Source organism: Chiloscyllium punctatum, chromosome 22 (genome assembly GCF_047496795.1).
Source record: "Chiloscyllium punctatum isolate Juve2018m chromosome 22, sChiPun1.3, whole genome shotgun sequence".
Lineage (NCBI taxonomy): Eukaryota > Metazoa > Chordata > Chondrichthyes > Orectolobiformes > Hemiscylliidae > Chiloscyllium > Chiloscyllium punctatum.
Genome location: NC_092760.1, coordinates 35,361,244 through 35,375,228, shown reverse-complemented (window position 1 = coordinate 35,375,228; position 13,985 = coordinate 35,361,244). Strand labels below are relative to the sequence as shown.

General features: G+C 41.1%; 1 protein-coding gene across 4 annotated transcripts in view; it reads right to left on the bottom strand.

The window, feature by feature from the left end:
• The window catches only part of mrpl23 (mitochondrial ribosomal protein L23), a 94,334-nt gene that overhangs the window by 44,991 nt on the left and 35,358 nt on the right, over positions 1-13,985 (bottom strand). Inside the window, exon 5 of one of the 4 annotated variants that reach the window (XM_072592010.1) lies at positions 4,276-5,066. The exons of the other annotated variants lie outside the window; for them this stretch is intronic. Coding sequence (XP_072448111.1) covers positions 4,902-5,066 — 165 coding nt within the window. The 3' untranslated portion in view covers positions 4,276-4,901. Of the gene's footprint in view, positions 1-4,275; positions 5,067-13,985 lie in introns of those variants that run through there. 4 annotated transcript variants of the gene reach the window in all.

Below are 13,985 nucleotides of genomic sequence, written 5' to 3'. Positions count from 1 at the left end.
CATAAGCTTTGGCAGTTTCCCAGAGAACAGATGAACTATCAACCGAGCCTACGTTGATGTCTAGGAATGCCCAAAATTCCCTAGAGAAATACTCCACAAACTTACTGTCCATTCGCCAGTACTTTGAATCCACTGTAACATCCTTAATCTTAACCATAAGGTACACTGGAGCATGACCAGAGATGGCAATATTACCAATTGTACAGGATGCCACCAGATCCAGGGTTACCAAGGGGTCAGGAAAAAAAACAATCCTTGTGTGACATCTATGCGGATTGGAGAAAAACTTGAAATTCCTACCTGTAGGGTGGAGGCACCGCCAGATGTTCACCAACCCTAATTCCCCACACAAACCCAATAACTGTTTAGTTTGTGCAGAGGGTATCGAGGGACCTTTAGGCAACCTGTCTACTGTGGGTTCCATGAGGAAGTTAAAATCTCCCCCTATAATGATGTGCCGAGATTTGAGACTTATCAGTTTAGAAAAAGCATCGACCAAGAATTTAAGAGGATGAGCTGGGGAACAATAAACATTTAAAACATCATATTCTTCCCCATTTATCAAGGCTTTAAGAATTACAAACCTCCCGTATGTGTCTTTAATACATTCTAACAATTGAAATGAGAGATTTTTTCTAACCAATATAGCCACTCCCCTACTTCTGGTTAGCACTGCTGCCTCACAGGGCCAGAGACCCGGGTTCAATTCCCGCCTCAGGCGACTCTCTGTGTGGAGTTTGCACATTCTCCCCGTGTCTGCGTGGGTTTCCTCCCACAATCCAAAAATGTGCAGGTTAGGTGAATTGGCCATGCTAAATTGCCCGTAGTTTTAGGTGAAGGGGTAAATGTAGGAGTATGGGTTTGGGTGGTATACGCTTCGGCGGGTCAGTGTGGACTTGTTGGGCCGAAGGGCCTGTTTCCACACTGTAAGTAATCTAATCTAAAAAAAAAGTAATCTAATCTAAAACATGATGAAAAATAAACTCGGTCAAAGCCATTCTGCTGTAATTTCAGATGCTCCTTGTTATCCAAATGTGTCTCCTGTAACAAAGCAATATCCACCTTCTCCTTTCTAAGACTCAAGAGTACCTTCTTCCTCTTAATTGGTGAGTGACTTCCCTTGATATTCCAGGTACACCATTTAATCAAATCATTAGCCATAATCTTCTGCAATTACATTTAAATTCCAGAGAGGAGGAACCCAAACCACAAATTGCTGAGCCTTAGTATTGCATGGTCCACCAAATATAAAAACTACATAAACTAAAACCACTACATTTAACAAACATACAAAATTATTAAAAATAAAAAAACAACAAAAACCAGAAAACAAACCAACATATAAAGTGCCAAAAGCACTGAGTAGGGGAACTCACCCCCTGCCCGGAGGGGGCAACTACCCATCCCGAACTGCCCATAAATAGGCATCTAACCATCTCAACCACCTTCACTTCTCCCAGCTAGAGCCGCATCGCAAGCACAAGCTAAAAAGAATAAACACCCCCACAGAATTTCTTTATTAAAAAAAAGGGAATAAATACCCCACCCATCCTTTGGTACGTCCTCACTTAGAAATTTAAAATGTACATCTTAACCACCGCCTGACATAGTTTGAACCAAATTATTATCAATAGAGGAGAAAAAAAGAGGGAAAAACAAAGCTCCAACCGGATTTCCTCCATTTCTTTTACAGAATGATAAAAGCATACCCAAGCAACAATATTTATACATACTACAAATGTTTAAATTAGGTTAGTTTGTCCACAAAGTCTCTTGCCTTCTCCGATGTGTCAAAGAGATGCATGGATCCATCTAAGGTGATCCGAAGCACTGCCGGATATCTCGGAGTACTGAATCCCAAGCTCCTTTAGTCTTCTCTTGACACCATCATACGATTTTCGTTTCTGGATCACCGCCACTGAAAAGTCCTGAAAAAACATGATCTGAGACCCCCTCATATTAGGGCCTTTGGATCCTTTCCCTGGAATCTGGAAGCCTCCGTGACTCTCTCCTTATCCCAGTAATGATGGAACCACACCAGGAAAGGACCCAACCTCCGCGCTGCGACCTGGTGATCCCTATCTTCAATCCTCTCATGCCAGTCTCCAAGTCAAGGAATTTCGGAAGCCAATCTTCAACAAATTCTGCAGGCCGCTCACCTTCCTTACCCTCAGGCAGACCGATGATCTGAATGTTTTTTCTCCTGCCCCTGTTTTCAAGATCGTTCACTTGGTCACGCAAGTTAAGAACCTGCATCTTCAGGGCTTGGATCTCATCCTTGAATGAACTGGCATCAGCTTCCACCACTGTGACCCTGTGCTCCACCTCATCCGTCCTCTTCTCCAGGTCTCTCAGCTGCTGCTCATGCTTCTGCTGTGTGAGAGAGACTGCAGTCAGTTTCTCTTCAATCCATTTCCCCAGCATCTCGCAAGATTTCGAGAGCTGGTTCACCAGGTCCTGGAGAGTAATCAGCTCAGAGGCTGCTGCAGGATGAGCTGCAGACCCAGCCTCGGATGCTCCTCCTCCCTCATTTCTGGACAGCTGAAAATACAGGTAAGTCAATTTTTAAATGTTTCTTGGGGCTCCACAATCTTTCCAACGCCCCAAGAAATCCTGATGACCTGGGTTGGGTGGGTTAAAGGACCGTCCTGCTCCTGCTGCAATATGAAGCTCTGCAGTGTGATCTTCTCAGATCGCCGCCATCTTAGATCCCCCATCAACTGACCCACTTTGATAGCTACCTAATCTCATCATTGATACGTACTCAGTTTGGATGAAACTGACCATGGCCAACAGGTCCCAGAGTAACAGGGGCCAACGAACTGTACACCTTCTAGGCCCACAGTCATCCTCTATGGCAAGTGTTGTATTAAGGCTGATGCATTCATAACAACCTCCAGCCAGAAATATGAAGTGGATACTAACTTTCAGTTGGCTTGATTCATTCCAAGTCTCATCAAGACATGGTTTGGAGGCAATGGATATTGAAAAGGCAATGGGCTCTGACAACATTCCAACAATAGGTACTGAAGCCTTGTGCTCCAGAACTTGCCACTCCCCTAGTCAAGCAGTTTCAGTACAGCTACAACACTGACATCAACCCGACAATGTAGAAAATTGCCCAGATTTGTCCTTGGACACAAAAAGTAAGACAAATCCAACTTTGCCAATTACCGCCCCATCAGTCTATTCTCAAACATCAATAAAACATTGGAAGGGGGTAATTAACAGCGCTACCAAGCAGCATGTGCTTAGCAACAACACACTCACTGAAGCTCAGTTTGGGTTTCGCCAGGGCCACTCAACTCTTGCCTCGGTTCAAAGCACAGAAAAAAAAAGAGCCAAACTCTGGAGGTGAGATGAGATGATGGTCAAATGCAGCCTTGGTGTCAAGGACTAAGTGTGGATTCTAACGGTCAACTGATAAATTGTTTGCAACTCCTATTTCCTATTCCCCAGTTCACAGAATTCATAGAATCCATACAGTGAAGAAGCAGGACATTCCGCCCATTGAGTCCACACAAACCATCCATCTCCCTGTAACCCTGCATTTCCCATGGCTAATCCACCTAGGCTGCACATAGCTGGACACTATGGGCTATTTAGCATGGGCAATCCACCTAACCTGTACATCTTTGGACTGTGGAAATAAACCGGAACACCCAAAAGAAACCCATATAGGGAGACTGTGCAAACTTCACACAGATACTCGTTCACAGATGGAATCAAACCTGGATATCTGGCACTATGAGGCAGCAGTGCTAACCACTGAGCTACCATGCCAACCCTCAGTTTTGTTTCTCAAGTTCATGGCGTAGTGCCTAACCAGCTATGAATATAATAGATAGGAGAAGCAGAATCAAATAAAAAAAACAAACTTCTGTGGATATTGAAATTCTGACAAACAGAAAGTAGAACATTTGCAATATTTATCTACTGGTATATGTTTAAAACAAAAATCAAGATTCAGTTTTAGAACATCAGATTTTCTTTAAATACCAAGATTTGTTTGCAATTTCACAAGGCTGTATTCTTCACCAAACCATGATAAGATTCTAAATACCTGGTACTCAGGTCGGCCCAAGATTTTGGATAACCTGCCCTTATCCACCTTGAGTAACAAAATGCCGGAAAACTCAACGTAGTACCATTGAGCAACTGGAATACATCAAATGTGTCTTTTAACACCATTTGTGCTGGGATGCCATGAAATATTATAGTATTTCATAGTTTCTGGATGTGCTATAAAATGATTGCAAAATTTATTCAAGATCATTTCACGATATATTAGACTGTTGCTTTATTAAGAATGAACCATTACAATTTACAAATTTGATTGTGTGTCAGAAATAGTATACACAGTAATCCAATAAATTCTTCAGAGGGCATGATATGTTAACAATGACATCTGGCCTTCACATAAATTCATTTTGTTCCACCAGCGTCGAATTTAACCTTTCATCAAAACAAATGTTATTGGGAGTGCCCTCACGTGTTTACATATACATTCTCATTTGCGCAGCTACCAAAGGATTCACAGTTCTGGATCCTGACAAAACGCTCACGAGTTTGCGCCAATTACTGGCAACCAGATTTCCAATCATCAAACGTCAAAGCTCAATCAAAGTCAAACTTACAACAGAGCACCTCATGATGGATTACAAGAATCTAGTCAAATCACTTGTTCAGAGCAGCTGTTGCTCAGCAAACATTACACAAGATGAGTGTATGTCCACAGGATGCACCCCTCACAATGAACAATATGAGGCATCTGAAACCTGCCGAGTTGACACTCTTTCAAAACAAAACACTCAGTTCATGCCTGGTCAGCAAGCTATCTGGAAAATAATATTTTCTTTTATAAAAAAAAAGCTTGAACAACTTTTGAAAAGTTGTTTCTCTTAAAGTCCAAACCATTCAGTGACGCCTCCTCGCCGCGGGTCTGCTTTCTGCTTCTGCTTCTCATCTTCCAGAAACTTATTTTGGATATCTTCCATAGAGCCTGGTTCAGGAGTTTGATCTTTTTGAGGAAAAATGTCTGGAAATTTGAAAGTCTGACCTTGGGCCTAAATGAAATAAGAAGGAACATTTTTATACATTAAAAATGTTTGAAGGTTGACTGAAGGTAATCATCCAATATATGTAATTTTTAGACTGCTTACACTTTATCGAAGCACAGCAAATTTGATAATACCATATCATTAACAGAGGGTTTATATTAGATGCTGCAATGCTACTGAGTTTCGTAAGTCACAACTGCACCTGCAATTTCTAACAGGGCAAGTTCTCTGTCTCAACGATGCAATCACCAAGAGGTATTAAGGACCAATATATTCAATCTACTCTTTCAAAAGGGCTACATGAGGGCAAACAGAAGTAGTTTAAATTTCTGCCTGCTTTTTATCAACCAGTTACAGTGCAGAGATTCAGAGAAGAGGGCAACAAGGTACAACAGAACAACAAAACAAATCATGATAGGTAATATCCAAGAAACAAATCTCTTTATCTATCAAATTCAACTACACAACAACGTGGAAATGTACCAAACTATGACACATGCCAATTGGTATCCAAGCTCATCTCTATCAAGTGACTGGAATATTCTTCATTTCCAAAAGTCTGCTTTGTACCAAAGCGACTTGATTTTTTTTGTTTGAATGGTATTTGTCAAGTTTACAATAGTTACTTACAGCTTTAGAAAAAATTAATTTATGCTATTGTGAACCCAAAAGTTGCAAAACTGACAAACCACCTATAGATAACTCACAATGTAAACTAGCATCTGTTGGATGCATAGCCAAGTACTACAGCACTTTGATACATTCTCTGCAATTGCATTTCTATTCATAGAACATAGAAAAATACAGTGCAGTACAGGCCCTTCGGCCATCGATGTTGCGCCGACCGAAGCCTACCTAACCTACACTAGCCCAATAACCTCCATATGCTTATCCAATGCCCGCTTGAATGACCATAAGGAGGGAAAGTCCACCACTGATACTGGCAGGGCATTCCACGAACTCAGAACCCGCTGAGTAAAGAATCTACCCCTAACATCTGTCCTATACCAACCTCCCCTTAATTTAAAGCTGTGTCCCCTAGTAACAGCTGACTCCATACGCGGAAAAAGGTTCTCACTGTCAACCCTATCTAAACCCCTAATCATCTTGTACACCTCTATCAAATCGCCCCTAAACCTTCTTTTCTCCAATGAGAACAGCCCCAAGTGCCTCAGCCTCTCCTCATACGATCTTCCTACCATACCAGGCAACATCCTGGTAAACCTCCTCTGCACCCGTTCCAGTGCCTCCACATCCTTCCTATAGTATGGCGACCAAAACTGTACACAATACTCCAGATAAGGCCGCACCAGAGTCTTATACAACTGCAACATGACCTCAGGACTCTGGAACTCAATTCCTCTACCAATAAAGCCCAGTACGCCATATGCCTTCTTCACAGCACTACTTACCTGGGTGACAACTTTCAGAGATCTGTGTACATGAACACCAAGATCCCTCTGCTCATCCACACTACCAAGTAGCCTACCATTAGCCCAGTAATCCATCTTCTTGTTACTCCTACCAAAGTGAATTACTTCACGCTTAGCTACATTGAATTCCATTTGCCACCTTTCTGCCCAGCTCTGCAACTTTTCTATATCCCGCTGTAACCTGCCACATCCTTCTTCGCTGTCCACCACTCCCCCGACTTTCGTATCATCCGCAAACTTGCTCACCCAGCCTTCAAGCCCCTCCTCCAGGTCATTTATAAAATGACAAACAGCAATGGTCCCAAAACAGATCATTGTGGAACACCGCTAGTAACTGCACTCCAAGATGAACCTTTACTATCAACTACCACCCTCTGTCTCCTTCCAGCCAGCCAATTCCTAATCCAAACCTCTAATGCACCCTCAATGCCATACCTCCGCAATTTTTGCAGTAGCCTACCATGGGGTACCTTATCGAACGCCTTGCTAAAATCCATATACACCACATCTACTGCTTTACCCTCGTCCACTTCCTTAGTCACCTTCTCAAAGAATTCAATAAGGTTTGTGAGGCACGACCTGCCCTTCACAAAACCATGCTGACTATCCTTGATCACATTATTCCTATCCAGATGTTCATAAATCCTATCCCTTACAATTCTCTCTAAGACTTTGCCCACAACAGAAGTGAGACTCACTGGCCTATAGTTACTAGGGCTGTCCCTACTCCCCTTCTTGAACAAGGGGACCACATTCGCTATCCTCCAGTCCTCTGGCACTATTCCTGTAGACAACGACGACATAAAAATCAAGGCCAATGGCTCCGCTATCTCCTCCCTAGCTTCCCAGAGGATCCTAGGATAAATGCCATCAGGCCCAGGGGACTTATCTATTTTCACCCTTTCCAGTATTCCCCAGACCTCTTCCCTACATACCTCAAAGCCATCCATTCTAATCACTTGTGACTCAATATTCACATTCATTAGTAACTGATGGCATATTTCTAACCAAATTGGTTTAAGGATATTTGCATCATTTGATGCATTATAAAGGAAAAAAAATGCTTCAGTAAAGCAAATAAAGAAATTTCCCATCATCAACTTTCATGGTCAGAGTTTCACTCTTCCGAAATATTTATATACCAACAATAGTTTAAACTGAAACAGTACATATATTGAAACAGGATTAACTGCATCATAAAATGCATTTGTTCTATTTATGCACTAACCTGCTCATTACATTGCTATTTCATTATTATTGCTATTTCATTATTATAACTATTTCATTAGTATTGCTGTATGGTACAACAATCTGACATGCTAGTCTTCTGAAATGGTTTTCATTGCCCCAAGTTCACTGTGTTTTCAGTCTAGCAACTAATTGGGAATTCTTATGCTTGTATTAAGTACACTTTGTTTTTTCAAGGCCTATGGGTTACAACATTGTTTTTCAGTAAGGCAACTCTTGATGACATCGGATTCTGCAGGTATAACACTCTTGTGGCTGAGTGATATGGTCTCCCACCTCCGAGCCACAAGATCCAGTTTCAAGTCCCACCAGGCCAGCAAAGCTGTGGATTAATTTTCCAACTGCAGACAGCTTATTATTAACAGAAATCAATTATATTACTTGTACAATATACTACAAATCAACAGCTAAAAAACAGGACGAGTCTAATTAGTTTTTTTAAAAGTAACATGGACCTTATACTATGAGTCCAGCTACAACACTGGCTCTGCCCAAGTGTGTCCTGTGCACAAAAAGCAAGACTCATCCAACACAGTCAATTACTCCCCTATCAACGTACTCTCAACATCAGTAAACTAATGGAAGGTATTCTCAACAATGATATCAAGCAACACTTGCAAAGAGATAGCTTGCTCAATATTGTTCAGTTTGGATTACGCCAATGCCACTCACTTCCTGCCTTCATTACAGTTTTGGTCAAAACATGGACAAAAGAACTGAACTCCAGAGGTACAGTGACAATGACTATCTTTGACATCAATGCAGCGTTGAACTAAGTAAGCTATCAAGGAGACCTAGTAATCGTTTAAGCAAACTGTTCGAATATATTATTTCACGAGACTTGATTAGGTGCGCCTTGAATCTGCACCTTGTGGCTCAGAGGTGCGGGGCACTACCAGTGTGCCACAAGACCATTTTTTCACAGAGTCCGAGCAAATGTCAATGGGAATCAAGGGAAAATTCTTCAATGTTTTGGAGTCACAACTAGCACAAAGGGAGGTCTTGTGATTATTGGAGATCAATCATCTCAACTCCAGGATATTACTGCAAAAGTTCCTCAGGATAATGTTTTAGGCCCAACCACCTTTAGCTGCTTCATTGACCTTGCCTCCATCATAAGGTCAGAAGTAATCTTTTTTTTAGATTAGATTCACTACAGTGTGGAAACAGGCCCTTCGGCCCAACAAGTCCACACCAACCCTCCGAAGAGCAACCCACCCAGACCATTCCCCTACATCTACCCCTTCATCTAACACTACGGGCAATTTAACATGGCCAATTCACCTAAACTGCACATGTTTGGACTGTGGGAGGAAACCGTAGGAAATCTACGCAGACATGGGGAAAATGTGCAAACTCCACAAACTGATGCGGGAATTGAACCCAGGTCTCTGGCGCTGTGAGGCAGCAGTGCTAACCACTGTGCCACCATGTCACCCACTATGTTTGCTGATGATTGCACAATGTTCAGTGCCATTTGTGACACCACATATATTGATACAGTCCACGTCCAAAAGCAGCAAGACCTGAATACATTCAGATTTGAGCTGATAAGTGATAGGCAGTGACCATCTCCAATGAGAGAGAATTTCACATTGAATTCACATTCAATGATACCCCTGACACTCCTATTATCAATATTTTTAAGGTTTCCACTAACCAGAAATTTCTCTTCCATCACTTTACTAATCATAGAGAGTAAGCTAACAGGATAGCATTTAGGCCAGGATGAATTTGTCCTGCACGTGTGCGCGCAGGACATACCTGGTCAATTTTCCCACACTGCCAAGCAGATGCCCATGTTGGAGCTCCAATGGAAAGTTTGGTCATGGGAAGTGGCAAGTTCTGGAGCACAAGTCTTCAATTTTATTGCCAGCATGTTGTCAGGGCCCATATTCTTTGCAATATCCAGTGCCTTTTTTTGATATCACATGGAGTAAATTAAGTTAGCTGAAGTCTGGCTTCTGTGATGCTGGAGGTGTCTGGAGAACCAGGTCAGAAGCTCAAAATTCTGTGGTGAGTAACTCGTATCCTGCCTTCTCAATGCCTGTTCACTAAGACAGAAGTCACAAGTGTGATGGAATACTCTCCACTGGCCTGGAGGGATGTAGCTTGACTGGCATTCTATCCATTACTTACTCCTTCATCACCAATATTCAGTGGCAGAGTGTGGACCATCTACAAGAAGCATGGCAACAACTCAACAAGGCTGCTTTGACAGAACCTTCAAATCTTGCAAACTTGAAGGACAAGAGCAGAAGGACCTGCAAGATCCCACCCACCCCTCAAACACATTACCATTCCTTCACGATCATCAGTTCAAAAACATTAAAACTGCCTTCCTAATGACATGGTAGGTGCTGCTATACTCCAGGGACTGCAGTGAGTTTAAAAAAAAGCTCACTACCTGTTCTGCAGCGAAATTGGGGATGGGCAATAAATGCTGCACAGTCAGTGATGCCCACATCCTATGAACAAATGCAACAAATTAATGATGGTATTAACAGCCTCCTTCTGTGCTATACAAGTCCAAAGTTTCTATGTTAAAGCTTTGGGAGATTAAAATTGCTAATTGAACAAATGTTAAGAATCTGACAACAGATGTATTATACTGGTAAACAAAACTAATTTATTTGGCATTATTGAGAAGTGAAAACTGGCCAGAATTTTGCTGATTCACTGTCACATGTTAATAGGGGGTGAGGGCAGAATCAGGTTTGACACACTATGGCCAAAGAACTGATAATGCTCACCAACATGACTCAGACACAAATACAAAGTAGCAGCTAAGAATGTTTAAAACAAAACACATTCATGGTAAAACTTACTGTAAAAAACAAGGACTCAAAGTTACCCGTAATTCTATTCCTTTCACAGGTGACAGACTAAAAGCTGGAAATGGACTTTATTCATTTTCTGTCACAACACTGCACAATAAGTTTAAAAATGTGTTTATTCCCTGAAAGTCTGAGTAAAATACCAAAACTGAGGTTTACTTAAGTTTTGAGGATGTCACTACCCATTTCAAAAAGAATTCTATTTAAAGTTTCAGAAACTCCAAAAGTTAAATTAATTATTCAACAGATTTAATTGACCTTTAAGGCAGTTAGAAAGAAAAATAAAATAATTGTCTGGCAAAAAAATATAAAAGTGTTGAATGTAAACACTGGAGGTATGGTTAATTTGTTTGCAAATGACACCAAAATTGGTAGTGTAGTCGACAGCAAAGAAGGTTAGCTCAGAGTACAACAGGACCTTGATCAAATGGGCTATTGGACCAACATGTGGCAGATGGAGGTGCTGTATTTTGGAAAGACAGATCAGGGCAGGAGGTTTACACTTAATGGTAGGCTTCTGAGGAGAGCTGCCGGTTCGTAGTTCCTTGAAAGTGGTAGACAGGATAGTGAAGACGGTGTTTGGTATGCTTGCATTTATTGGTCAGTGCATTGAGAATAAGAGTTGGGAGGTCATGCTGCTGCTGTACAGGACATTGGTTAGGCCATTTTTGGAATACTGCTTGCAATTCTAGTCTCCCTGATATAGGAAAGATGCTGTGAAACCTGACAGGGTTCAAAAAAGATTTAAAAGGATGTTGCCAGAGTTGGAGGGTTTGAGCTATAGGGTGAGGCTGAATAAGTTGGGGCTATAATCCTTGGAGCATCGGAGACTGAAAGGTGATCTTACAGAAGTTAATAAAATCATAAGGGGCATGGAAAGGATAAACAGACAAGGTTCTTTCCCTGGGGTGGGGGAGTCCAGAACTAGAGGTCATAAGTTTAAGGGGAGAGGAGAAATATTTGAGGAGGACTGAAGGGACAACTTTTTCCACGCAGAGGGTAGTGAGTGTATGGAATGATCTGCCAGAGGAAGCAGTGGAGGTGGCTACAATTACAACATTTAAAAGGCATCTAGATGGGTAAATGAATTGGAAGGGTTTAGAAGGATATGGGCCAAATGCTGGGAAACGGCACTAGATTAATTTAGGATATCTGGTCAGCATGGACCGAAGTTTCAATGCTGTTCAGCTTTATGACTCTATGAAGGCTTCCAAAAGCCAATACCAGACCATGCATTTCAGATTCCATAATACAAATTTCAAATGCACTTTCTTCCTCGGAGACTGGCTAAATAATTTACTGCAATTTGTGGACAGAGAGATGTGGAGAGCAAATTGCATTCCTATCCTTTCTTTTAATTCAATCTCCAGTTCCCTTCTTGTGATCGAAGAGAAGTTAAGCCTGAACTATCGCAATAATGCACACAAGAGAGGAATCAACTGTAGTATTAAGGTTCAAAGATATGGATGGTCATGCTACTGAATGAGTAATCAGTGAATAAGAGTTCAGCTCTCCCCATGGATGTTTGAGAATTGGAATTCTAGAAATTTACAAAAAAAAATTGATCTCAATAGATGCAATCATTAAAATGGTGCGTTGCTGTAACAAGCCAGGGGAATGGAAAACTGTCATTGTCACCGTTATATGAAGCCAGCCTCAAACCAAGATGGTCAATTTATAGCTACCCTACAGTTGCTAGCCTTAAACAAATGTAACCCTTGCCTGTCATGCCTCCATACAAAGATGTGCTGTGGAGGTGCTGATGTCGGACTAGGTCAGAAGTTAAATGACACCAGGCTACAGTCCAACAGGTTTATCTGAAATCACAAGCTTTCAGAGCACTCCTTTGTCAGGCGAAGTCATCTGACGACTTCATGTGATGGAGGAGCAGCACTCTGAAAGCTTGTGATTTCAAATAAACCTGTTGGACTATAAGCTGGTGTCGTGTGACTTCTGACCTACATACAAAGGATAAGTGCTTAAAAAGCTGCTTTGACAGCTTGACTTAATAGCAGTCTCAAAGACTTTTACATCAACACAATGAATCAGAACGTAGAATTCTTGAGGTCAGAAGGGTCACAACTCGAAGTCTATTAACTGATATTTTCCCTTGTAATAATATTGCAGATTTAGCACTGATAGTTATGTGATTAGATGTCACACTGTTAATATTCTGGTGACTGCTGTGCCATGTTAATTCTTGTTTGGTTTAATTATTATTTTAATAATCACGTCTATGATAACATTGTAAAGTCCTTTCCTATCATCAGTTCCCACTTTCAAATTTTCTCTCATTTTCCTTCATCAACTGACTGAATGTTTCACTCCTAATTTCACTGCCCACACTCCAGTATCATGTCTGATGTCTGTTTACCAGAATGCAGCATTTGGTATCAGATCACTGTAATCTCTTCAATGAAAGGAGTGAAAATGAAGTGAAAATTCTCATTTATCCACAGAGCGTTTTATCTACAATTGGCTGTGATCTTTTCTTACATTTGAATTCTAGGGATAAATCAGAACCAAAATTTGACAACAAAATATTGTGAATGTAAATTCGAAACCAATCTTTCCCACACATACTAATGCTTTAGCATAGCCAGCTGTAAGGGGCTCCACTCAGCCTGCATCACGTCAGTGCCTGTTCCACCTTGTCTGAAAACAGTTTTAAGATTTCACAGAGAAGCATAATAAATGGAGATATTTTAAAACTATCTATCTAAGGCCAGAAGATTGGCATCTCTATCATTGCACAAAAAATAGGCGATAGAAATCTGGAACGGACTTGATCACAAAATTCTGCTGAGGCTCGGTCAATCGATAATTCTATTAATCTCCATTCTGAAATTATGTTAGACAATGATATTAAGGAGTGGACATCAAAGGTGGATATTTGGAGTTAAGTTACAGACTAAGCACAATCTAATTAAATGGTGAAACAGCCACAAAAAGCTGAATGGCTTCTCCCTTTTCCTATGCTCCTTAATGTACAGTTGACAGCAACAGTACTGCTTCAATTCAAACTCCGGTAAACCTTTACAAGCCAAGTACAAAGGTTAGCTCCCAAAGGACAAGCCTACACCACTTAGAGACTGAAGTGAGACTTTCTGTGCAGAAGTTGCCAACAGTGCACTATGAATGAACGTTTTTTTTGTCTCTGTATTGCATGCTGAATACCCACGAGATGCCATCACTACATAAAAAAGCATGTTCCAGACACTTTAATGGATTAAATGACCACAGCCTTTATGCAAAAACAAGTAATGAGCACAAACTCCTGAAGTCAGTTCAAATAACTCAGCAGCTTGAATAATTCCTTGAAATGATTAAACAGACAAATCCAATGATTGAGTTCTTCACAAATCATTCAAACTAACAAAATGAGGAGCAGCCACCTAATCAATACT